The sequence below is a fragment of the Myotis daubentonii genome, chromosome 21, assembly GCF_963259705.1.
Source record: "Myotis daubentonii chromosome 21, mMyoDau2.1, whole genome shotgun sequence".
Taxonomy (NCBI): Eukaryota; Metazoa; Chordata; class Mammalia; order Chiroptera; family Vespertilionidae; genus Myotis; species Myotis daubentonii.
This window is the reverse complement of record NC_081860.1, coordinates 11112959-11137252: the sequence shown is the minus strand read 5'-3', so window position 1 is coordinate 11137252 and position 24294 is coordinate 11112959. Positions and strand designations below refer to the sequence as shown.

At 48.6% G+C, this 24294-nt stretch overlaps 1 protein-coding gene across 2 annotated transcripts in view; it reads left to right on the top strand.

The window, feature by feature from the left end:
- The window catches only part of ABHD2 (abhydrolase domain containing 2, acylglycerol lipase), a 68656-nt gene that overhangs the window by 5991 nt on the left and 38371 nt on the right, over positions 1 to 24294 (top strand). Inside the window, exons 2-3 of one of the 2 annotated variants that reach the window (XM_059678368.1) lie at positions 13725 to 13821; positions 16856 to 17055. In XM_059678368.1, coding sequence (XP_059534351.1) covers positions 16862 to 17055 — 194 coding nt within the window. In that variant the 5' untranslated portion in view covers positions 13725 to 13821; positions 16856 to 16861. The remainder of the gene's footprint in view (positions 1 to 13724; positions 13822 to 16855; positions 17056 to 24294) is intronic. The other variant, XM_059678367.1, reaches the window with a different exon arrangement.

The following is a 24294-nucleotide window of genomic DNA, read 5'->3' as shown; positions in this document are numbered from 1 at the left end:
GTACGTTCCCTGGCCTTTAGAGAAGGCTCTGATCTTCCTGCAAACATGTCGGCACCTCTCTGTCTCCTCCTGTGTCCTGCACCCAGGCTGGTTCCGGGTGCCCTTGTCCTCAGGCATCAGAGAAGAGAGTTTCAGTTCTCCATATTTGAATTTCCCGTGACTGCACTTCGGGTTTACATGACCATACTGATGTCAACATGGTCTTTTTTTACATTTTTATTATTATTGATTTCAAAGACGGAGAGGGAGAGAGAGAGAAACACATCATTGATGAGAGAGAATCATTGATTGGCCGCCTCCTGCACGCCCCCCCCCTCCCCCCACTGGGGATCGAGCCCACAACCCGGGCACGGGCCCTTGACCGGAATCGAACCTGGTTCCCTTCAGTCCGCAGGCTGGTGCTCTGTCCACTGAGCCACACCAGCCAGGGCCCAACATGGTCGTAATGGTTTCTGTGGCTCCCAGAGTCTTGCCTCTGTTGTGTTTCTCTCGTTCCTTTAATGTGCTTTAATCTGCTTTTCTTTACCTCTGAGTCTAATTGAGTCACCTTGAAATCGAATTGAATCTTCAAGCTATTAGTCGGCCAATCTAATCTAGGGTCGGGACTTTCTGGTCTTTGCTCATTGCTGGGTGTGCACATTACCAGTCAGTTGTACCACAGATACCGTGTTATGTAATATGAGGGGAGGGACACTCTGTCCAGTCTCTCTGGGGTATAAAAGAGAGAGAAGCTTATAAAAATTTCCCCATTTCTTTTCAGTTCCTCTAATATGTACTCCTCTAAGCTGGTTACTTAGTCGTGTCAGTGAGCACAGTAAATAACAAGCAGGAAGTCCAATATAGACTTGCCAAATTTTAATTTTTTCAAATAAGGAAAAAAAAAACCCAATCCTCTCTCCCATTGTTACCATCATTTGAGAAAATATATTTTAACGCCCGAAATGAGGGAAGGTCACTGTGCCAGAATAGAGAGCAGCCTTCTACACAGAACGTATTGCGATTGAGTCAATGGGACTAAAGTGGTCGGGATCCACCCGGCTCTCTGCGGGGCCTTTAAGACAAACAGGTGCCTCACTTCTCTGTCTTCCTAGAGCAGCGGTTCTCAACCTGTGGGTCGCGACCCCTTTGACGGCCAAACGACCCTTTCACAGGGGTCGCCCAAGACCATCCTGCATATCAGATATTGACATGACAATTCATAATAGTAGCAACATGACAGTTATGAAGTAGCCACAAAAATAATTTCATGGTTGGGTCACACCATGAGGAACTGTATTTAAAGGGCCAGAAGGTTGAGAACCACTGTCCTAGAGCCTTACCCCGGGCCTGGCACAGAGAGGGTTCTGGGGCCTCAATTTCCTCTTTTGCACGAATAATAACTCACAGAATTGCGGTGAGGAGCAAATGAGGTAGTGTCTGAGGATGTTCTTTGTAAACAGTAAATTCTGTAATTGGTCTCAACTGTCAACGCCAGTGCATGTTGTGACACGTTGGAGGATAACTGAGGTCATATCTTAAAATCACAAGCATTTGATAAATGTGGAGATATACAAATAAGAATGTTTATCATCGTCTAGTTCTGCTCTGTCATTTTAAAGATAGAGTGACTTGTGCCCTGCCGGTGTGGCTCAGTGGTTGAGCGTCGACCTATGAACCAGGCGGTCACGGTTAGATTCATGGTCCCGGTACATGCCTGGATTGCGGGCTTGATCCCCGGTGGGGGACATACAGAGGGCGACCCATTGGTGATTCTTTCTCATCATTGATGTTTCTATCTCTCTCTCCCTTCCTCTCTCTGAAATCAATACAAATATATATTTTTAAAAAGATATAGTGACTTGTTAGCATCAGCCAGAGAATCCTCACGTGTGGTTCACAGATTTAATATTCTCTCTGGGTGCCGATCGGAAGCTCATGGTCTGGAATGAGGCAGGGGTGCATGTGCTCACAGGCAGGGCCAGGCCGGACTGATGGCCTTGAAGACCCAGACTTTGGCTGTGGACCCAGTCCTCTGGCTTTGTTGGATAAAGCAGACCCCACCTTTGCCTTCTCTGGTGAGCACACCACTGCCTAGTTAGCGTTGTGTCTGTGTGTTTAATTTTTATCATAATAGCAGGACACTTACTATTCCCATGTAACAGGCAAGGGAACTGAGGTGCAAAGAGGTTACACTTGCCCACCGTCCCACAACCAGTAAATGGTAGAGCTGGGCTTCGGGCCAGACCTGACCTTTTCCCAAGCCTGGGAATGTATCCACCCTGTTGTGAGCGGCCTCGCGACCCCAGCATCGGTGCACACCCACAGAAAGCATCTCTGTCAAGCAGAAATCTTTGTAACGCCAATTGCCCTGCCCTATATCCACAGCCCTGTTTCAGATACCGCAGATATTTGAGAAAGAATTTCTTTGTTTTCCTTGGATGTTGAAAAGGATTCCTATTTTTTTAAAAAAATATATTTTTATTGATTTTTTACAGAGAGGAAGGGAGAGGGATAGAGAGTTAGAAACATCAATGAGAGAGAAACATCGATCAGCTGCCTCCTGCACACCCCCTACTGGGGATGTGCCCGCAACCAAGGTACATGCCCTTGACTGGAATCGAACCTGGGACCCTTCAGTCCGCAGGCCTTCTCTCTAGCCAAACCAGTTAGGGCAAGGATTCCTATTTTATAGTGATACGTACATCTGAGTCTAGGTTAACCTAGGATTCGTTCTAACCAAATTTATATTTTCCGGCCCAGCTGGCGTGGCTCAGTGGTTGAGCATTGACCTATGAACCAGCAGGTCAAGGTTCGATTCCCAATCAGGGCACATGCCCAGGTTGCGGGCTCGATTCCCAGTGTGGGGTGTGCAGGAGGCAGCCGCTCAGTGATCCTCTCTCATCATTGATGTTTCTATATCTCTTTCGCTCTCTCCTTTCCTCTCTGAAATCAATAAAAAATATATTTCCCGGCCGGTGTGGCTCAGTGGTTGAGCATTGGCCCATGAACCAGGAGGTCACGGGTTCGATTTGTAGTCAGGGCACATGCCCAGGTTGCCAGCTCCATCTCCAGTAGGGGGCGTGCAGGAGGCAGTCGATCAATGGTTCTGTCTCATCATTGATGTTTCTATCTCTCTCTCCCTTCCTCTCTCTGAAATCAATAAAAACATATATTTAAAATATATATATATATATATATACATATATATATATATATATATATATATATATATATTTAAATTTTTTTATATTTTCTGGATCTTATGAGTTCATGTCGGATGGAAAATACCATGGACAGTTTTGTTGCATCGGATGTGTTGGAGTGAGTAGCAGAAAGCATGAGTCGTCCAGTGGTATTTCCGGGTTTATCTGAACGCCGACCATCAATGGGTGAATCCCGTCTCCCTTCCCTTTGGGGACCTTTCCTTCTGGTGCCTCCAGCAAACCATTTCTTTTTTTTTTTTTTTTTTAATATTTTATTGATTTTTTACAGAGAGGAAGGGAGAGAGATAGAGAGTTAGAAACATCGATGAGAGAGAAACATCGATCAGCCGCCTCCTGCACATCTCCTACTGGGGATATGCCCGCAACCCAGGTACATGCCCTTGACCGGAATCGAACCTGGGACCTTTCAGTCCGCAGGCCGACGCTCTATCCACTGAGCCAAACCGGTTTCGGCTCCAGCAAACCATTTCTATCTTGACAATGGTTCCATGTTTTTGCTCTGAATTCTCTTTATTCATGAACAGTTTCTGAAGTAGATTGATGATTCTTTGAGCCTAGTAAGAGGTGCTTTGGACAAACAGGGAAAAGGGGAAAAGAAATACGGCATTGGACATTCGTTTCTACAAGTGATAGAAAATGGAAAGCTTTCATTTTGATGGATAGTGTTTGCCTGAACTTTGAGATATTCTTTAAACTGTCCAAAAGCCGCTGACAGCCCAGGTCACACTGAGCTTTCTCTTCGTCTGAGCATGGCAGTTACTCATGAAGGCCTGTACCTCTCAGCTCAGCCCAGTGCAATAATCTCAGAAGAAAATTGTGCTCAAGAGACCAGAGTAATGATACGTTAGGCCTTTCCCACAGACTCAGTAAATATTTACAGAGTGCGCACTGCGTGCTCAAGACCATAAATTTAAACTTGTGTAGAATTTACACATGAGGCCCTAGCTGTTTTGGCTAAGTGGATAGAGGTTGGCCCATGGACTGAAGGGTCCTGGGTTCGATTCCAGCCAAGGGCACGTACCTTGGTTGCAGGCTCTTCCCCGGCCCGGGCCCTGGTCAGGGCACATGCAGGAGGCAACCAATTAATGTGTGTCTCTCACATCGATGTTTCTCTCTCTCTCTCCCTCTCCCATCCACTCTCTCTAAAAATCAATGGAAAAATATCCTCAGATGAGGATCAACAAACAACCAAAGAATTTACACCTGAGGATTGAATTAGACAGGCGTAGACAGAATCCCCAACAGAGATGCAAGGGCTGTGACCCGCCACGGTCAAAGAGAGATGAGACTCTCAGATCCTCTGGATAGGAGAGGGTCTTTGCAAAACGCGAAGGTGGGAGCTGGTGTGATTGTCAGGGCCTGGCGGGGACGGGCTCCCACATGAAGGTCCCCGTGTAGTTCCGCACGTTGAACAGAACCGTCTGGAAGCCGTGGAGGGCTTGCAGTGATGTTCAGATGGTGAATGACGGTGCTTGTCTAGCGTCCCATGGATCAGTTGCACCCGCTCACACCCACTGCCACACGTTAGCCCCTCAGGTTGCCAGCCCAGCACGTGTGCGACACACATGCAGTGCCATCTTCCCGGCTGACCTCTGGAATGCCTTTGTAAGTAAAGCCCCGAAGCTTCGTTCCACAGTGACTCACACCTCTGCTCCCAAACCTGTCCCGTCTGCTGTCTGCGGTCTCCGGACCGCCCCGCATTCCCGGCCGCGCCTCAGCCTTTGAGCCCAGCCCAGTCTGTGCCCACCTCTCTCTCCCCCCACCCCCACCCCCGTTTCTTCTGTTCCATGTCCTCCTATGGCTCCCCAGCTCTCTGAGGCCACCTCCTTCTCCTTTCTGTCTCCTTGGTTTGAATCCCTCTAGTATTTATAGGTGGTACTTCAGGATTTCATAATTATGCATAGATTTGCACTGTTTTCTAATTATTTTCTTTCTTTTTTTAAATTTTTTTTTAAAATATATTTTATTGATTTTTTACAGAGAGGAAGGGAGAGAGACAGAGAGTTAGAAACATCGATGAGAGAGAAACACCGATCAGCTGCCTCCTGCACATCTCCCACTGGGGATGTGCCTGCAACCAAGGTACATCCCCATGACCGGAATCGAACCCGGGACCCCTCAGTCCGCAGGCCGACGCTCTATCCACTGAGCCAAACCGGTTTCGGCTAATTATTTTCTGAGTGCCCTGCATTATGCTTTGTAAAAAATATTTTTGTTGTTGTTGATTTCAGAGAGGAAAGGAGAGGGGGAGAGAGAGATAAAAACATCAATGATGAGAGAGAATCATGGATTGGCTGCCTCCTGCGCACCCCCCATTGGGGATTGAGCCCACAACCCAGGCATGTGCCCTTGACCGGAATCGAACCCGGGACCCCACAATCCACAGGCTGACGGTCTATCCACTGAGCCACACCAGCCAGGGCCTGCATTATGCTTTTTTCATAGCCCCAGCAGAGCTCAGCATGAAGCTGATACTTCGGTACCCACGGGGAGTGGGGTGAAATGTCAGAAAGGGAGTGTAGTTTTACAAACAGCCCCCCAGTGATATTGACACCCCTTTTTTTGGGGGGGGGGTGTCTGTCCTCTTTGTGTATAAGCCACGGCATTATCCACCAACGCTCTCCCAACTTCCACACGTAAATCAGTTCTGGGGAAATGCGATCCCTCCCAATTATGGAGAAGCATTTACCTCATTTCTGATGAAATCATCTTCCTTGGTGGCTGGTCCCTCCCAGGACACGCGCCTACCCGGGGAAGGAGTCCCTGGGCGAGGAAGAGCTACTGGAAGTGAGCTCCGTGGGAGGGAAAGCGGGGCCCCCGGCAGGAGAGGGGGGGCTGTCGGGACTGTGCCAGGACCCCTGTTAGCACAGGCACGAGGACACGCCTTGACACTGTGCGTGGAACTTGACAATGGACACTTATTACTCGGGGATTTATCAAGTCCATCATGGTTCCGTGTTACCAGAATCCAGCGTGTGTCCTGGGACTAATTTAAAACTTGCTGGAGGAGCCCGAGCAGCTAATCAGCTAGCTATGCCATTGTTCGTGCGGTCTCTGTGGGAGGAAGGAGTATCTTTTGCAGTAATTTCTATCTGCTGGATTGGGGAGTTTACTAAGGCAACGTGGAGGAGAGCCCGGTAGTGGTGATGGTATAGCTAATATTTGGGCGCTTAGCTGAATCGCAGAGGCAAAGAAACCAAGCCAGTAAACATCTGTGCACAGAAGACGGTTTGTATTGTGCTAACAAGCAGCTTGGGAGCGTTTGCCTCGTTAGCTGATTATGGTCTCTTGGTTGGAGCTCGCTGGGGAACAACGGACCCTTTGAGGGGATGTGGCGCTTTTCTCCAGCCCCTGCAGGCCGGGGTGCGGAACTGCTGAGTCATGGGCGGTCATCTGGGCTTGTCCTCCCACAGCACGGGGTCTGGGAGTCAGATCAGGGTCGGCAGGTCGGTCCCTCTCGAGGGCCTAAGTCTGTTGCGGCCTCTCCTATCGTCTGGTGGTTCCTGGGCTTAGAGACGCATCACCCCAATCACTGCTTCCATCTCCCTCCCCCTGTGTCTGTCTGCGTCTCTGTCCAAATTCCCCTCTTCGTGTGAGGACGCCAGTCACGGCTTAGGGCCCCTCTATGCATGACCATCGTAGCCTGCCTACATCGTCAGTGAGTCTCTTCTCAAATAAGGTCACGTTCACAGGTTCTACGTGGGCATGAGTTTTAGGGGGACCCTTTTTGTTTTTTTAATGCTAGAGGCCTGATGCACACAATTCATGCAAGGGAGGCCTTCGCAGCCCCGGTTGCCTCGAGGCCCCCACCCCCCATCCACTGGTCGTTCCGGAAGGTCGTTCCACCGTCTGGTCTAATTACCATATTAGGTCTTGATTATATAGGATATTTTTATTGATTTCAGAAAGGAAGGGAGAGGATGAGAGAGAGAGAAACATCAATGATAAGGGAGAATCATGGATCAGCTGCCTCCTGCACGCCCCACACTGGGGATCGAGTCCACAACCCGGGCATGTGCCCTGACTGGGACTCAAACCGTGACCTCCTGGTTCATAGGTCAGTGCTCAACGACTGAGCCACACCAGCAGGGCAGAGGGACACTATTTACCCCACTACACAAGGTAGTGAGTTTTTGGTGCTTAAAGTCTCCACTCAGATTTATCTGTCTTCACAGCTAGTTTTGGGTTGTCAGGGGACATTACTGTTCCAAGGCCCAGGCAGATAGAAGGAACATGACGGAATTATTGGCCTCAGTGGCACAGCTGAAAATGATGACTGTGGAACTCATCTGAGGGAAGGAAGGCCCGGAGGGCTGCAGTTCTTGTGGACTGTGTGGTGCAGCGGTCCCCAGTGGCGGGGCAGCGCTGTCTTCTGTTACCCAGCTCCGAGCTCCGGGAGTTGCTCCCGTGCTCTTTAGCCAAGGACTGCAATTCTATCCCTAGAATCTCAGAAATTTTGAGCTGCAAGAGGGCTTTGGTATTATCTACTTCTCCTGTAACCCTCTCGTTTTACAGATGAGGTCTTTCGGGCCCAGAAAGGTTAAGTGGCTTGGTCAAGGTCACCGGCGTGGAAGGGGCAGAGCAGGGCTGAGTCCCAGGCCTCAGAACCCCTGGAGGAGAGCCTGCGCCCGCCCAGTGGTCCTGTCTCTCCCTGCGTCTGCGCCTCCATCGCCTCCATCGTAAAATGTCGCTCTTGGCCATGAGAGAGGAGCCCCGGCCCCGCCCTGGTGGGAAGGCCAGTCCCGCAGGTCTCAGAGCCCGAGGGCCACCCTGAGCGCTCCTTTCCCGCTGGTGCTTGGCAGCACCTTGTGCTTCTTTGTTAATATAGAGGCGACAGATGGAATTTTAACTATGACTTCCAGCATCTAAATTCCGCTCACTGCCCTGGCCGGTGTGGCTCAGTGGATAGAGCATCGGCCTGCAGACCAAAGGGTTGGATTCCGGTCAAGGGCACATACTTGGTTGCGGGCTCCTCCCTGGCCCTGGGCCCTTTGGGGCTCCTGCAGGAGGCAAACAATTGATGTGTTTCCCTCACGTCGATGTTTCTCTCTGTCTTTCCCTCTCTCTCCCACACTCCCTAAAAATCAGTGGAAAAATATCCTCAGGTGAGGATTTAAAAATAAATAAATAAATAAATTCCATTCGTAAAAGTGACTGGGGTGGGAGCCGGGGAGGTGTGGGGCTGATGGTCTGAAGACGGACTGATCAGGCAAGTGCATGAGGTCAGGGGGCTGGAGCGAGGCTTCCTTTCCGTCCTCAGCATTCCCGGCCCTCCAGCCATGCTGGGTGACTTCCCTATCCGCTGCCTGATGTTCATTTTAACTGGATGTCACCTGCTTGGAAAGGGGCCAGGGGCACACAAAATAGTGCCATGGAAGCTAAGTTTGTTGTGTCTGGAACAAATTCAGAATATTAATATGCAGTGGCAGGTTGATCTTGGAAAGAAGGAACAACATAAAATAAAATGCAGCAAGATAAGTTTAAATTAATTTCAAGAGTTTTGTTCTTGCCCTGACCGGTTTGGCTCAGTGGATAGAGCGTCGGCCTGCGGACTGAAGGGTCCCAGGTTCGATTCCGGTCAAGGGCATGTACCTTGGTTGCAGGCACATCCCCAGTAGGGATTGTGCAGAAGGCAGCTGATCGATGTTTCTCTTTCATCGATGTTTCTAACTCTCTATCTCTCTCCCTTCCTCTCTGTAAAAAATCAATAAAAAATATATATATTTTTAAAAAGAGTTCTGTTCTTAAATTGCCACCTACTTATTGGCTTAATACACATTCTCACACTTAAACATACTTCTAAATCCTAAGGGCCAGTTTTAGATCTAGCTGCTCTGTAAGTCCATCTATGGTTAATTATTTCCTGGACTAATTATTCCTGTCCCCACGTTTCTAAAGTATATGTAGCCTTAACAGAAACTTATTTTCTCCCCCGTTGAGATGAGAATTCTACTTCATTACAGTCCCATACATTGCTTAGCATAGTGCTAGGCACACAGTAGGTCCTCAAGCCCACTGAAGTTCAAGGGCGGTGACCCTAGTGACTGTGGTAGAACTGCCCTTCTCTTTGGGAATTCAGGTTCGAGCCCTGAATCAAGGCTGCATATGTGGACCATAGCCATTACAAACCTCTCCTAGGATTGCCTTCGCTGAACTGAATTCAATTTTAAACCCTTGTCATTTTCCAGGGGCTGAGTAAATTAATTCTCTATTGCATTTGCTATTTAAAACGGTTGTAGGAGGACACTGCCTATCACTTCACTCAAGGTCCTCTTTTGTCAAGTCCCACGGATTTTTTATTTTTTATAATTCCGTGCCTGAAAAGCCCTGCTTCCCCTGAGTGTCTGTCATGCTTTCTGGGGTAAGAACACAATACATGTTAGGTCTCTTTCCATTTTGGAGAACTGGGTTTAAATGGGTTTCCTCCTTCCCCTGGCAGTCAGAAACCTCAAACACGTTCTGGGTTTCATCACATAGGTCAGTGGCTCTCAACCTTCTGGCCCTCTAAATACAGTTCCTCATGTTGTGACCCAACCATGAAATTATTTTCGTGGCTACTTCATAACTGTAATGTTGCTACTGTTATGAATCGTCATGTAAATATCTGATATGCAGGATGGTCTTAGGCGACCCCTGTGAAAGGGTCGTTCAACCGCCAAAGGGGTCGCCACCCACAGGTTGAGAACCGCTGACATAGGTGATCGTGTAGGATGGCATAGTTACTTTCCTTGTTCAGCGTTTCTTTTTGTTGTTGTTGTTAATCCTTGCCTGAGGATATTTTTTCCACTGATTTTTGGAGAGAGTGGAAGGGAGGAGGAGAGACAGAGAGGGAGAGAAACATCGATGTGAGAGACACACTCAACTTGTTGCCTCCCACACTTGAGATCAAATCTGCAACCGAGGTACACGCCCTTGGAATCAAACCCGTGACCCTTCAGCCCATGGGCCAACGTTCTACCCATTGAGCCAAACTGGCTAGAGCCAGACTTTCGTCATTTCTTCTTGGGTTTTGCTAGTTGCTATTTTAAAGTTCTTTTTTTCTAATAACAAAAATATTTGTAATCATTAGGAATTTTGGAAAAGAAAAAAGAGAAAGAAAAATTGCCTACAATCTAATAACCCAGCAACTGTAGCATCTATAACGATTTGGGTGGATAGTATTTCCTTCTGTGTCATTAGAAATTGCAGACTAAAGGAGTCTAGAAATAGCAGTGGCTTTCACCTGCAAGAGTTTATTCTCTCACATAAAAGAAATCTTGAGGTAGGCAGTCTAGGTCTGATATGATGGCTCCCTTAAATCAGCAGGGACCCTAAGCTGCTTTCTTTCGACTCTGCTGTCCTCTTAATGTGGCTCTGAGAGTGACCGCGAGGCCACTTCATGGCCCCAGATGACTGCTGGGTTGCGGCCATGTTGTCTGCAACCCAGGGATGCAGGGAAGGAAAAGGGCCAAAGAGTTAACTCCTTGCCTTCTAAGGAGTCTCCCCAGAAAGCAGACCAGCCCCTCCAGACGTGGCCAGAATGTAGTCCCATGGACTCAGGACCCACCTACTGCAGGGGGCGCTGGGGTCTGAAGTGTTTATTTCCAACAGGGCACATGCTCCAGGTTTTGTTGCAAGGAAGGAGGAGAGATGTCTTTTGGGGAAGCAATCAGCCGACTGCCACCGTTCTTCCCGTATCACATAGCTCTGCAGTGTTTTATGGAAGCGATCTCAAGTAGTTTGTGGGATGAGTTAAGTTGTAAACAAACATCATTGTAAATATCAGTAAGTAAAGTGCACTACCATTTTGTTATTTATCACTCTGCCTTTCCATAATCCTTTTCTGTGAACTTATCACTTGTACTGATAGTGTATGTTGTGTTTTGTTTTCTAATATGTTTTTACTAGAGGCCCGGTGCATGAGATTCGTGCACTGGGGTGGGGGGGAGGGTCCCTCAGCCTGGCCTGCACCCTCTTGCAGTCCAGGAGCCCTCGGGGGATGTCTGACTGCTGGCTTCGGCCCACCACTGCCACTAGCTGTGAGACCAGCTTCTGGCTGAGTGGTGCTCCCTTGGTGGTCAGGGCGTATCATAGCGACTGGTCATTCCGCCATTCAGTCAATTTGCATATTAGCCTTTTATTATATAGGATTGGTTTTAGAGAGAGAGGAAGGGAGAAGGATAGAGATAGAAACGTCTAGTGGTTACCTCCTGCACGTCCCCTACTGGGGGATCGAACTCACAACCTGGACATGAGCCCTGACCAGGAATCGAACCGGTGACCTGCTCGTTCATGGGTCAATGCTCAACCATTGAGCCACACCAGCTGGGCAATCTATGTTTTGAATTTCAGTCAGTACAAACTTATCCAGGGCTAGAAGGGACCTTAGGCAGGTTTCTCCAAGGGTTGCCTATTCAGATGCCTGCAGGACCCATTCAGGTACCATAATGATAAGGAGGCCAGGGGTTGGTGTTGAGGACCACGATAGGGAGTGGTGGGGACTGTGGCAACCAGGAGGGAGCATGCTCTGTGCAAAAGGTGTAGCAGCTGCGTTCACTGTTGCTTTTTTTTCCTCAAGAGAAGCCAGAAATCCAGATTTTTCTATGAAACCTGGCACTTATAACTTAGCAGCTAATACATTTGAATTTAAAAATGCCGACCAAATGCAGCACCACCCCGTGGGCTACCAGTTTAGGATCCACCCCTTGTTTTTCAGTTGGCAGCGAAGCCCTGGGGAGGTCCAGTGGCTTCTGACAGGGCCGGAGACTTTGCTGTTCCGTCCCCACCCGAACAAAGCCTGGTCTTCTGTGGCTAATTCATCTCAGAATACAAAGACGTAATAAAAATTTGCAGTTGAGCAAGACTACTCCAAAGGCTCATTGAATCTCCCCTTCCACTGGCTTTCATTTTCTGTGTCAATCTTTTTGGGGTGGCGGAATACGAGAATATTGGGCTGGAACCTCCCAGCTCGACGGTTTCACAGCTGTGAGACTTGGGGCAAGTCTTTCATCTGTGACTCCTCTGTGTTTTCCGCACCATCCATTTTCTTGCTTGCTTCTCTCTCTCTCTCTCTCTCTCTCTCTCTCTCTCTCTCTCTCTCTCCCCTCTTCTGGCTTTCAAGTGGCACAGTGTGGTGGTTAAGACAAGGATCACTGGAGCCAGATAGGAATCTTGGCTTCTGTGTCTACTAGCTGTGTGGCCTCGGGCAACTTACGCAAGGTTTCTATGCCTCACAGGGTGTGGTAAGGAGTCTGTGTTAATATGTGTAAAATACAAAGAACAGAGCTTGGCACACAGGGATATATAAACACCGTTCTCTCTCTCTCTCTTTTTTTTTTTTTTTTTTGTCTCCTCTGCTGCTTTGAAAGGCATGGAGCCCTGGCTGGTTTGGCTCAGTGGCTAGAGCGTCGGCCTACAGACTGAAGGGTCCTGGGTTTGATTCTGGTCAAGGGCACATGTCCAGGTTGCGGGCTCGATCCCCAGGTGGGGGTATGCAGGAGGCTGCTGATCAATGCTTCTCTCTCATCATTGATGTTTCTATTTCTCTTTCCCTCTCCCTTTCTGAAATTATTAAAAATTTATTATTATTTTTTTAATCTTGAGAAGTATCCTATAAGAAAGGTACTATTTATTTTAAAAAAATCTTTTATTGATTTTTTTACAGAGAGGAAGGGAGAGGGATAGAGAGTTAGAAACATCAATTAGAGAGAAACATCGATCAGCTGCCTCCTGCACACCTCCTACTGGAGATGTGCCTATAACCAAGGTACATGCCCTTGACCAGAATCGAACCTGGGACCCTTCAGTCTGCGGGCCGGCACTCTATCCACTGAGCCAAACCGGTTAGGGCAAAATTTATTTTATTTTTTTAAATGAAAGGCATGGATCTCCAGCACAGTGGGCCTGGCTCTGGCTCTCCGTCTCACGGGAGCACTTGTAGCTCCTGGTTCCTCTCCACAGCCAGCCTCCTGCCCCCAGTCTGCACCCAGACCCTCAGGCTGTGCGCACTCCCTACCCATTACTTCTAGTCTGTGCCCTTACTTTTCTTAGCTCAGATTTTTTTCCTCCATTGCTATATGTTTGCAAGAGAAAGGGTCAACTGACTGCTGTCTTTTTAAAATCAAATCATATTTATTTTTTCCATCACCATTTGTCCCTGCTATGCCCTCTTCCACCTTCACCCACACCCCTGACAGCTGTGTTGACCTAACGCCTCATTAGGTTATGTCATTGGTTAGACAGAGACAATACCTTTCCGGCGTTTCTGAAGATTACGTTACAAGATAAAGGGTAAAAGCAGGGCGAGTTTGCTTTAGCCAGACTTCTGAGCGCAGCAGATAACTTGTCCTGGAAACCAGAGAGAGCCGCCACTCTGTGGGTTGCCAAAGGCTCCCCCCAGCAGGTTTGTTCAGCCGGCCAAGAGTGTGGCACACATGTTAATTACAGAAATTGTCTTTTTCCCTAAAGACTTGAAATGCAGAGAAACGGAAATGTGTTTGTATTTCAATTAAATGGCTTCCTTCTTGTCCCCAATCTTTTCAGCTTTTAGGTGAATCTGAATAAGAGATCTGACCTGCCCGGCCCAGCTGCACAACATTTCAAGTTCATATTCCCACCTAGAGAGGAGCAGAGTACATAGGTATGTATTGTCCAGACTCTTGTCCAGTTTACTTCTTTCTAAAAATATATATATTTTTATTGATTTCAGAGAGGAAGGAAGAGGGAGAGAGAGATAGAAACATCCATGATGAGAGAGAATCACTAATCTGCTGCCTCCTGCAAGTCTCCCTACTGGGGATCGAGCCCACAACCCGGGCATATGCCCTTGACCTTAATCGAACCTGGGACCTTTCAGCTTGCAGGCCAACGCTCTATCCACTGAACCAAACCGGCGAGGGCTTGTCCAGTTTTACTTCTGCCACCTCCCCATGTTAGTTAGTAGTGAGTGAAAGCGGGGAGGAAAGGACCTATTTTATTTTATTTTGCTTTAATTTTTAAATATATTTTTATTGATTTCAGAGAGGAAGGGAGAGATAGAAACATCAATGATGAGAGAGAATCATTGATCAGCTATCACCTGCACGCCCCTCACTGGGGATCAAGCCCGCAACCCGGTCATGTGCCCTTGACCGGAATCGAATCCAGGACCCTTCAGTCTGCAGGCTGACACTATCCACTGAAGCCAAACCAGCTAGGGCTGTTTTATCTTTTTTATTTGATAAGTCTGCTCTGGACCAACAGGAAACTGATGAAGCCACCTGCTGCTTTCTCTGTTATCTTCCTGACAAAGGGAGCAAGAAAGCCCGTCTCAGGTCCATAGCACCAGCGTCAGATCAGAGAAATTTTGGAGTTCCTGCTACGTCTTGTTTTGAGCTCTTTCCTCACTAGACTTAAAGGTCCATGTTAACAAGCCGAATCATCTTGGATGTTTGTTTCTCGTTGGCTTGACTGGCCCAAGTGGCAGGGCTCTGATGGGCTCTGATGAGGTGAAGGACCCTGGGCCATAGGCTGAACGCTGCCACCAACTGTAACCTTAGCCCTAACCCCTTGGAGAATTGATTAACCCTACAGACCCCCCCCCCCTCCAGAAAGTTGTGCATTACACAGACTGCCACAGGGTTCCTGGGCCCTAGAATCCTTTAGGGACCCACACACGCCAAGTTAAGAATCCTGTTTTAGGCCCAGCTGGCATGGCTCAATGGTTGAGCATTGACCTATGAACCAGGAGATCATGGTTTGATTCCTGGTTGGGGCACATGCCCAGGTTACGGGCTCCATCCCCAGTGTGGGGCATGCAGGAGGCAGCCGACCAATGATTCTCTCTCATCATTGATGTTTCTCTCTCTCTCCCTCTCCCTTCCTCTCTGAAATCAATAAAAAACATATATATATATATATATATATATATATATATATATATGTTTAAATGTATATATAAATATATATTTAAATATAAATATAAATATATATGTGTGTGTGTGTGTGTGTGTGTGTATATTTTTTTTAAAGAATCCTGTTTTAGGAATTCATAAGCAGCTAGTCGGTAGGGGGGACATATCTCCAGAGGTTGAGTTTCAGGGAAACTGTCAGCTCTTAAAAGTTCCAAGGTGGCTGCACTGAACGTGTAGTTAGTGGTCTAGCCTGGATGGGAAATCGTGTCAGATACATTTTTCAAAGTTGTTTTCTTGCCCTGATGGTGGACGGCGGGCAAGGGAGCTGCAAAGTTTGGTTGTCGCCCTCACTGAGTCAGGAGCCCTGCCAGAGAGCAGTGTGGGTAGGTCCTGCATTTGCCAAAGTCACCCTGAATGTAGAACAGGACTCCTGCACCCCCCCTCTGGCCTTGCTGTGGGTCTCGAAAGAGTTCCTTCTGTTATGCCCCCAACCTGTCTTTGGAGGCTGTTTTGTCCGGCCTGCCCTGTTCTGCCTGCACGGGTGGCCACCAGAGCTCTTGTGCTGTTTTTAGCAGAGGCTACTGGAAGCCGTTCCAGGGGAAGCCGTTGCCATGGCTACCTTGGCTGGGAGAGTTCCCGTTTTTCTCCTTTTTTGTAAGCTTGTGGTTTCCCTGATTTTTAAGGTGCCGGCTGACGTTCTGTTTTTTTGCTAAGCAGCAAGGAAAAGACTGGATTTTTGTTGCGTTTGTTGATGATGTTCGTTTTGTGTGTGGAGGAGTGTGCGCCCGCATGTGTGTCGTGGATATGAGCTAAAGCTACCTCAGAAGATGAACTATCAGGAGAGCTTGGGCAAAGCCAGATGTACATATGTAGTTCTCTTTCTTTTTTTTAATATATTTTATTGATTTTTTACAGAGAGGAAGGGAGAGAAATAGAGAGTTAGAAACATCAGTCAGCTGCCTCCTGCACATCTCTTACTGGGGATGTGCCCACAACCAAGGTACATGCCCTTGACCGGAATCGAACCTGGGACCTTTCAGTCTGCAGGCCGACGCTCTATCCACTGAGCCAAACCGGTTTCAGCCATATGTAGTTTTCTTACTCCAGTGTTTAGTTTTGGCTTAGCGATTGAATGTGGTCCGCTTTAGCCTCTTTTGTAACAGCAGGGGGCAAATTTGCTGAGCTTCCTTCCCCAGGAGCAGGGATCCCTGCCACTGGGGCTGGGTCTGAACTTTACACCGGTGCCCTGAGGAGCAGATGGCCAGTCAGGCCCAGGTGGCTCGATCTCACTCTGCTCTAAAAATAGAGATGGGGCCCAGCAGGCAGTACAGCCACACCTGGGGGCCATCGCAGTCCCATTTCACATCTGTGTCCCCGCTGTAACCGGGCCCTTCACACACCTGGCGCACCACCTGTGGGTTAAGCTGCAGGGATCCGAGGCACCTGTGCACAGACCTCGCGGTGCCACTCATCCTCTCTGGCACCTTCTTTCTCCCACTCCCCGAAGGCTCCTGTTCTCAGCATTTTCCAGTTCGCTTATCTTAGAAGGTTCATTAAATTTAAATAAAACAACACCCTACCCAGCTTATCAGTGCTCAGGACTGTTTGTGACTTGGGGTGTTGCCAGTCCATGGGAGGCCGCGGGATGCTGATGGCGGGCCACCTGGGTGGGCCCGGCGGACACACCTGGATAGGACATGCCACCGCTGGGTTTGTCGCCTCGCGTGCGGGCCCCACCCGCCTCCCTGAGCTCTGAAGCTAAGCCTGTGCCTCTGCCCCCAGGTCAGGATGAATGCCATGCTGGAGACCCCCGAGCTCCCGGCCGTGTTTGACGGGGTGAAGCTGGCCGCAGTGGCCGCCGTGCTGTACGTGATCGTCCGCTGTCTGAACCTGAAGAGCCCCACCGCCCCCCCTGACCTCTACTTCCAGGACTCGGGGCTCTCGCGCTTTCTGCTCAAGTCCTGTCCCCTTCTGACCAAAGAGTGAGTAGACCTCTCGCCTGCCGTAGGCCCGCCTGCTGAGCTGTTTGGCTTGAGCGATATTCAGAGAACCTTCTCCCATGTGTCTTCAGGGCCACCATGTAAAACGGTGTCGTGGCTGACAAAATAGCCACAGTCTCCATGGAAGTCTGTGTTTTGAATGCTGGAGGGTAGGAGACAGAATCCGACCTTGGTTGCCTGGAGTCATCATTCATGACAAGGACGTTGCAGAAAACGGCGGTCATTTATTTTTAGGGAGATACAGAAAACTTGGACAACACTCTAGACCTTTATCAAATGGTCTGTTGCCAGTTCTGTTGCTAGGACTGAAAAACTATCCTTACCCCAAATCTATAATAATAAAAGCATCATATGCTAATTAGACCGGACAGCCGGACAGCGGAACGACCTTCCGGATGAAGCCAGGGCTGTGAGGGCCAAGGTAGCTGTTGGGGCTGCAAGGGCCGAGCCCCTTGCACAAATTTCGTGCACTGGGTCTCTAGTTAATAAATTAAAAAGCATAGATTTATGAGTTGGGTACTCTCCATCTCTCTTATTGAAAAGTGGGCTGACGTTGGCTAAGAGGATCCACTGCCTAAATAGAATGCCTTCCTTCCAAATGAGCCAGGGGTCCCTGTAACAGGCCAGGTCTATATATTGGGTGAGCACTGCGTCTGGGACAGGAAACCAGACATGTAAAGCATGCATTTTATGTCACAGACTGTTTTCTTTTTTTAATACATTTTTATTGCTTTCAGAGAGGAAGGGAGAGGGAGAGAGAGAGAGAGAGAGAAACATCAGTGATGAGAGAGAATCATGGATTGGCTGCCTCCTGCCCGCCCCACACTGGGCATCCAGCCCACAACCCGGGCATGTGCCCTGACCAGGAATCGAACCATGACCTCCTGGTTCATAGCTCGACGCTCAACCACTGAGCCACGCCGCTGGGCACACAGACTGTTTCCAAGAGGCGTGCGGTTAAATGTTTTCCTGTTGAGGTCTTCATAATAACTGTGTCTTCCTTCAGGGCTCGGGCCAAGCCTCATGCACGAAGCATTCCGTATGCTTCCGGGTCTGGATGCCCCCTTTTCTCCTCATTGCTCTTCACTCTGGGCCTCTTTAAGCTGAATCCATCCTGCCGGGTGCGCCTCACCAGGCGGAAGCTGCTGGGGGGGCTGAGTATTAACACTGTGCCCCTCAGCGTGTGATCACTTCAGTGGAGTGTCTAGTGCTCAGCGGGTACTAGCAGCAGCTTTTTCCTCTGTCCTGATACGATCTCTCCCACCTCGGTGGGGGTTGGTGATACTGAGTGAGTGACTCGCCTCTGAGAGCAGGCAAATGTGTGACAGACACGTCGGAGAACTTGGACTCTTGCTTGTCTCGTTTGACCGTCGAGTTCGTTTTCACGTGCTGTTCGCCAAGGGTGAAGAGCTATGTGGGCTTTGGTGTTTTGTACGTTCACGTGCAATTTCCTCATAGTTGTCACAGTGATGCCATGACCCAAAAGTTACTATTAAGTCGAAAGAGACCTGTCCCTGGATTGTGCTGCCTGATACTTGTGGAGTGCCACGTGCAGTGTGACGTCACCATGCTGAGGCGGCTCCCTCCCACTGGCTCCACAGCGGAAGGTGGTGCCCAGAATCTGTATGCTTTTCAAATTGTCCAGCTTCCCCCCCCCCAAATTGTAATGTAGATACTTCACTAATCTGGACTGGCAGCTAACATTTGCACCCACTTTCAGACTCAGTGGACCCCCAAATCTAGACTCAGGTTCCTCGGCCATCTCGTGTAGAGTTTTTGGAAAGCAAGGTGTTCAATCCCTATAAGTTTATTTTTATTTATTTTTTAAAATATATTTTATTGATTATTTACAGAGAGGAAAGGAGAGGGATAAGAGCTAGAAACATCGATGAGAGAGAAACATCAACCAGCTGCCTCCTGCACACCCCCTACTGGGGATGTGCCTGCAACCAAGGTACATGTCCTTGACCGGAATCGAACCTGGGACCCGTCAGTCCCCAGGCCGACGCTCTATCCACTGAGCCAAGCCGGTTAGGGCAATCCCTATAAGTTTATATCGAGGTGACTGTAAATTTCCACCCACCATCGGGTCCTGGTGATCAGAGGGAACCGTGGAAAAGCTGCTATTGTCCAGGCTCCTGAGAAACATCATATAAAGTCTGATTCTATACTAGTAGCTCACAAAGCTGATTATGGCAGCTTTTGTGTGTGTTTTTATGCCTTTTTAAAAAAATATATTTTCATTGATTTCTAAGAGGAAGGAAGAGGAAGAGAGAGGTAGAAACATCCATGAGGAGAGAGAATCATTGATCGGCTGCCTCCTGCACACCCCCCACTGGGGATTGAGCCTGCAACCCGAACATGTGCCCTTGACCGGAATCGAACCCAGGACCCTTCAGTCCTCAGGCTGACGCTCTATCCACTGAGCCAAACCGGCTAGGGCTTACCTCTTTTCTTGTTTTCCTTTAAAAAAAAAAAAGAACCCAGAGTCATTAAGTCTAATGATTTCCCTTTGCCTCATAGGCATTATGTCTTTTAATCCTCTTAACAACTTTGAGGTCAGATTCCTTTTCCCTTTCATGCTGAAGGATAGGGAAACAGTAGCAGAGAGGAAAAGTGAACCCAAGTTTGTGACTCTGGACTTGGTTCCCTTCCTATCCATGGGGGAGGGGGACAGAGACTGTTCTCGGGGTGCAGGTGAGGGAAGCGGCGGAGGGCAGCCAGGGGCCATCCTAATGCATCTTCCGAGTGACCCTCTTTCTATTTTACTCCCTCTGCTGGAAGCCACTGTCCTCCACGCTCTTCCTCAGTCTTGCGTTTCTGTCACAGCCTCCCATCTATTTGAAGCCGAGGGCAGGAAATACGTCTGTTAGGGGTAAAAGCGTTTCTCCGGCGACTTTGAAGATTTTTTTTTTGGAGGGAAACCTGTCTGCAGCCTGCACCAGCCATTGTCTGGTCTGGAAAGTGCAGCTAGCTGCCCTTGCTGGTGTGGCTCAGTGGATAGAGCATCAGCCTGGGGACTGAAAGGTCCTGGGTTCACTTCCAGTCAAGGGCACATGCCCAGGTTGTAGGCTCGATCCCCAGTGTGGGGTGTGCAGGAGGCAGCCGATCAATGATTCTCACTCATCATTGATGTTTCTATCTCTCTCTCCCTCTCCCTTCCTCTCTGAAAAAAAAAAAATATATATATATATTCATATATATATATATATGTAAAGAAAGAGCCCTAACCTGTGTGGCTCAGCGGGTAGCGCATCGGCCTGCGGACTGAAGGGTCCCAAGTTCAATTCCGGTCAGGGCATGTACCTGGGTTGTGGGCACATCCCCAATAGGGGGTGTGCAGGAGGCAGCCGATCGATGTTTCTCTCTATCCCTCTCCCTCTCCCTTCCTCTCTGTAAAAAAATCAATAAAATATATTTTTAAAAAAAGAAAAAGTGCAGCTAGCTGATTTACAACAGGCTGATGGCGTTACTCAGTAACCCTGACTGAAGCGGCCCGTGGTTATGAGTTATGTGCGGAATCAGAACATTTCCGCTTGCTGTTCTGTAATAAAAATAAAAAAACACTTGATGAAAGGTGAACAGTAAAAACAGGAGAAAGTGGATTTTTTTTCCCCCTGTCAGCACTCTAGTCAGTTTTTAAACCTGTCTTAAGGTAATCTGTCCTTAGGAATGAACCTTTTTCATGTCTGGAGGAAAACCCAGCTTAGATGGGGCGACGTGTTTCTTGTTCACTTAGCAACAGATCAATATTTACCTAGTGATTCATTTCTTCTTCTCAAGACGTGTTTGCTTTCAGCGAAACCGCAGGCTAAAAGCTCAGTTCAGAATTAGGAGAAAATGTCGGTGATGCTACGAATCTCCATTTTTTTTTTTCTGAACAAAAAATGTAATGCATATTCATTTTTTTGAGCCGTCGCTATAGCAAAATGCACAGACCTTAAGTGTGCAGCTCAGGGCCTTTTGATAGGTACTCGCCCGTGCAGCCACCATTCCCTTGGGCTTTTACAGGAGTTTCCCGAGTCACCTCCTCTGGCCTCACCGGTCACAATGCCAGCGGAGTGGCTTCCTCAAGCAGGCCAGCACCAAGGCACGCTATAGCGTGACCCCACCACCTGCCCAGCCCCCCAACCTGGCCTGCTCTCATTGCTGCTCTCATTGCCCATGAAGTGCCAGCCCCCGGCCACCCCCAAACCCCCTTCTTTCTCTCTGCACCAAAATATCACTTACCCTGTAATTGAACTTCAATAGCATGACTTCTGAGAAACTTCCCCTGACTTCCCCCTACTCCCCAGTCAGAGGAACCCCTTTTCCTTCTTTCTACTCATGTTTCCCCAGCATGTAGCTTCCATGTCTGGTTAGCCCCATGGTCGGCAAATTGTGGCTCGCGAGTCTCATGCGGCTCATTGGCCCCTTGAGTGTGGCTCTTCCTAAGCTTTAGGAGGACCCTAATTAAGTTAATAACAATGTACCTACCTATATAGTTTAAGTTTAAAAAATGGGGCTCTCAAAAGAAATTTCAATCGTTGTACTGTTGATATTTGGCTCTGTTGACTAATGAGTTTGCCGACCACTGGGTTAGCCCACCCACCCTCTTTTATGGGAATTTGTGTCTGTCTCTTTTCTATCAGGAGAGCACACGTACCCCAAATCAAGAGCCACACTCTTTTTTAAAAAATATATTTTATTCAGAGAGAGAGAAACATCAATGATGAGAGAGAATCACCGATCGGCTGCCTCCTGCACGCCCGCCCTGGGGATCGAGCCTGCAACCCAGGCATATGCCCTGACTGGGAGTTGAACCGTGACCTCCTGGTTCATAGCTTCGTGCTCAACCACTGAGCCACACTGGCAAGAGCCACACTCTTGATGAGACAGAACAGAATCCCCAGGGGTTCCCGATCCTGAGCGTAATGCTGTTTGTGTCGTATTTACATGGACAGATAGAGGTGAGGGTATATTTATTTTGGCAAATTCCAGGTATGCTCTGGGAAAAGAAACCACAGTCCCCAGCCTATGCAGTCAGCACAGCTGGGGCTCACGAGAGTTTTGTTTATTGGGGAGTCACTACCCCGTCTCTGAAAAAAGATGGGTTGGTTGTTTTTGGTCTTAAGTCAGGACAACCCCCAGGTATAAGCAGAAAAGCAGTTTCAGCCTCCGCCCTTCCCATGGGCACAGCTGAAGTTTCCATTCACCAGGTCCTGGTCGAAAGCAAAGAGGAGCCAGGAACCCCATCTCTGGAAGCCTCCTCTGGCAGGTACCCCATCTCTGGGAACCTCCTATTAAAACTTCAGTGTTCCCTGTGGATAGCTAGGCCTGGTGCAGCTAAAGATACAGGCATTTAGGAGGCGAGTGATGGAGGGCTGAGCTAAGCCACAGCCTAGAAACAGATAGCGGGGGAGTTTTTATCGCGAGACCTAGGAGCCCCTGCAGGGTCCGAAGGAGGGAAGCAGTGTGATCAAAGCCACCGCCATGGCCCTAGCTAGTTTGGCTCAGTGGATAGAGCGACTGAAGGGTCCCGGGTTCGATTCTGGCCAAGGGCACATGCCTGGGTGGCAGGCTCGATCCCCAGTAGGGGGCGTGCAGGAGGCAGTCAATCAATGACTCTCTCATCATTGATGCTTCTATCTCTTCCTCTTCCTTCTTCTCTGAAATCAATAATATATATATATTTTTTTAATTTTTTTTTAAAGAGAAGTACTCTATAGGAAAGCACTACTAATTTGGAGGTCTGATTGTGCAATGTATGGATATACCCCCTTCTGGTCAGATGGCCACCCTAGACCCCCCCCCCTCCCCCCTAGGTAGAATTTTGGGAGCCAGTACAGTTTATTTATAGTGAGTTAAATAAAAAGGATTTCATTATCTTGGGCTTAAATTCCTCCTAACTCCCTCTTGCTCACAGAGACATTCCAGATCAGATTTAGATCCTTTCCGCCTTGGCTGAACACTATAGCTTTGTCCTTTTTATAGGATAAACTCGTAATTGCCAAGAGTCTTAATACCATTGACCTGACTTGGCCCTTTTTAAGAACTGTGCAAATATTTCCCTAGATGTGTGTGGTAAGCCATTAACCACTGATAAGCGGATCTGTGGCCCCTGGTGCCCGGGTTATAGGCACCAGACCTTCAGGGCACATTTACCTGGAAACTTCCGTTGTAAGAGAGTTCTCGAAACATGAAAGACTCAAAAATCATCTTTATCAAGACCAGGGATTGATGGTTAGCATCGGTGAGGTCACATTCTCAAGTGACTTCATCCTGAGATTGCTTGTGTTTCTGATGAAATAGCCCAAATCCATACTGTCAGGGGGAAAAGGTTGAGTTGCTAAACCTGGGTTTTCCCAGGGCTGATAGGATCCCGGCATGGGGACTTTTCAGTGCTAAACCGAGGAAATCCTGACAGGGATGAGTTGCTTACCTCCTCTCTCTCTCTCTCTCTCTCTCTCTCTCTCTCTCTCTCTCTCTCTCTTTAATCCTCACCCGAGGATATTTTCCCATTGATTTTTAGGGAGAGTGGAAGAGAGAGGGAAAGACAGAGAGAAACATCAATGTGAGAAAAACACATTGATTGGTTGCCTCTTGCACGAACCCCGACCAGGGCCTGGGCCAGGGAGGAGCCTGCAACCGAGGTATGTGCCCTTGACTGGAATCAATACATGCAGGCCGATGCTCTATCCACTGAGCCAAACCAGCTGGGGGTGTGTTTGTTTGTTTGTTAATGCTTGCCTTCTCTATTATTCACTGTCTTCTGCTGTCATTTGGGGGCGGGTGTTTAGGTTTGATTCGATTTCTGGATGTTGCCATCTGCACTGTCCCTGCTTGAGCAGGTCACTCACCCCCGAGGCCATCCCAGCCAGAGAGGGAAGGGCCACCATCTTGGAGTCTGTTAGGGGGCTGGGCTGAGGAAAGCATCTCCCAGGTTCGTAAGGAAATCTGCCCCCTCTACAAAATTCCAGGAAGCGAAGCTGTCACTGATACAGAACGCCGTCATCCTTGACCCATTGATTTTTCCCAGGACCGTATGAGATGCCATCCCTGTGACCACCCAACGACTGACTGCCTAGCAGTGCCCTCTCCCCGGGCCCGTGTGCTCCTCGGAGCTCTTCATCTGGCCCAGGCAGCCGCCTGCCATGCCGTGTCACCCCATGCCCTGTCACCGTGAGCCATGGAAATGAGTCACCCAGGTGGCAGCTTGTGAACCACCTCAAGGCCCCTCCC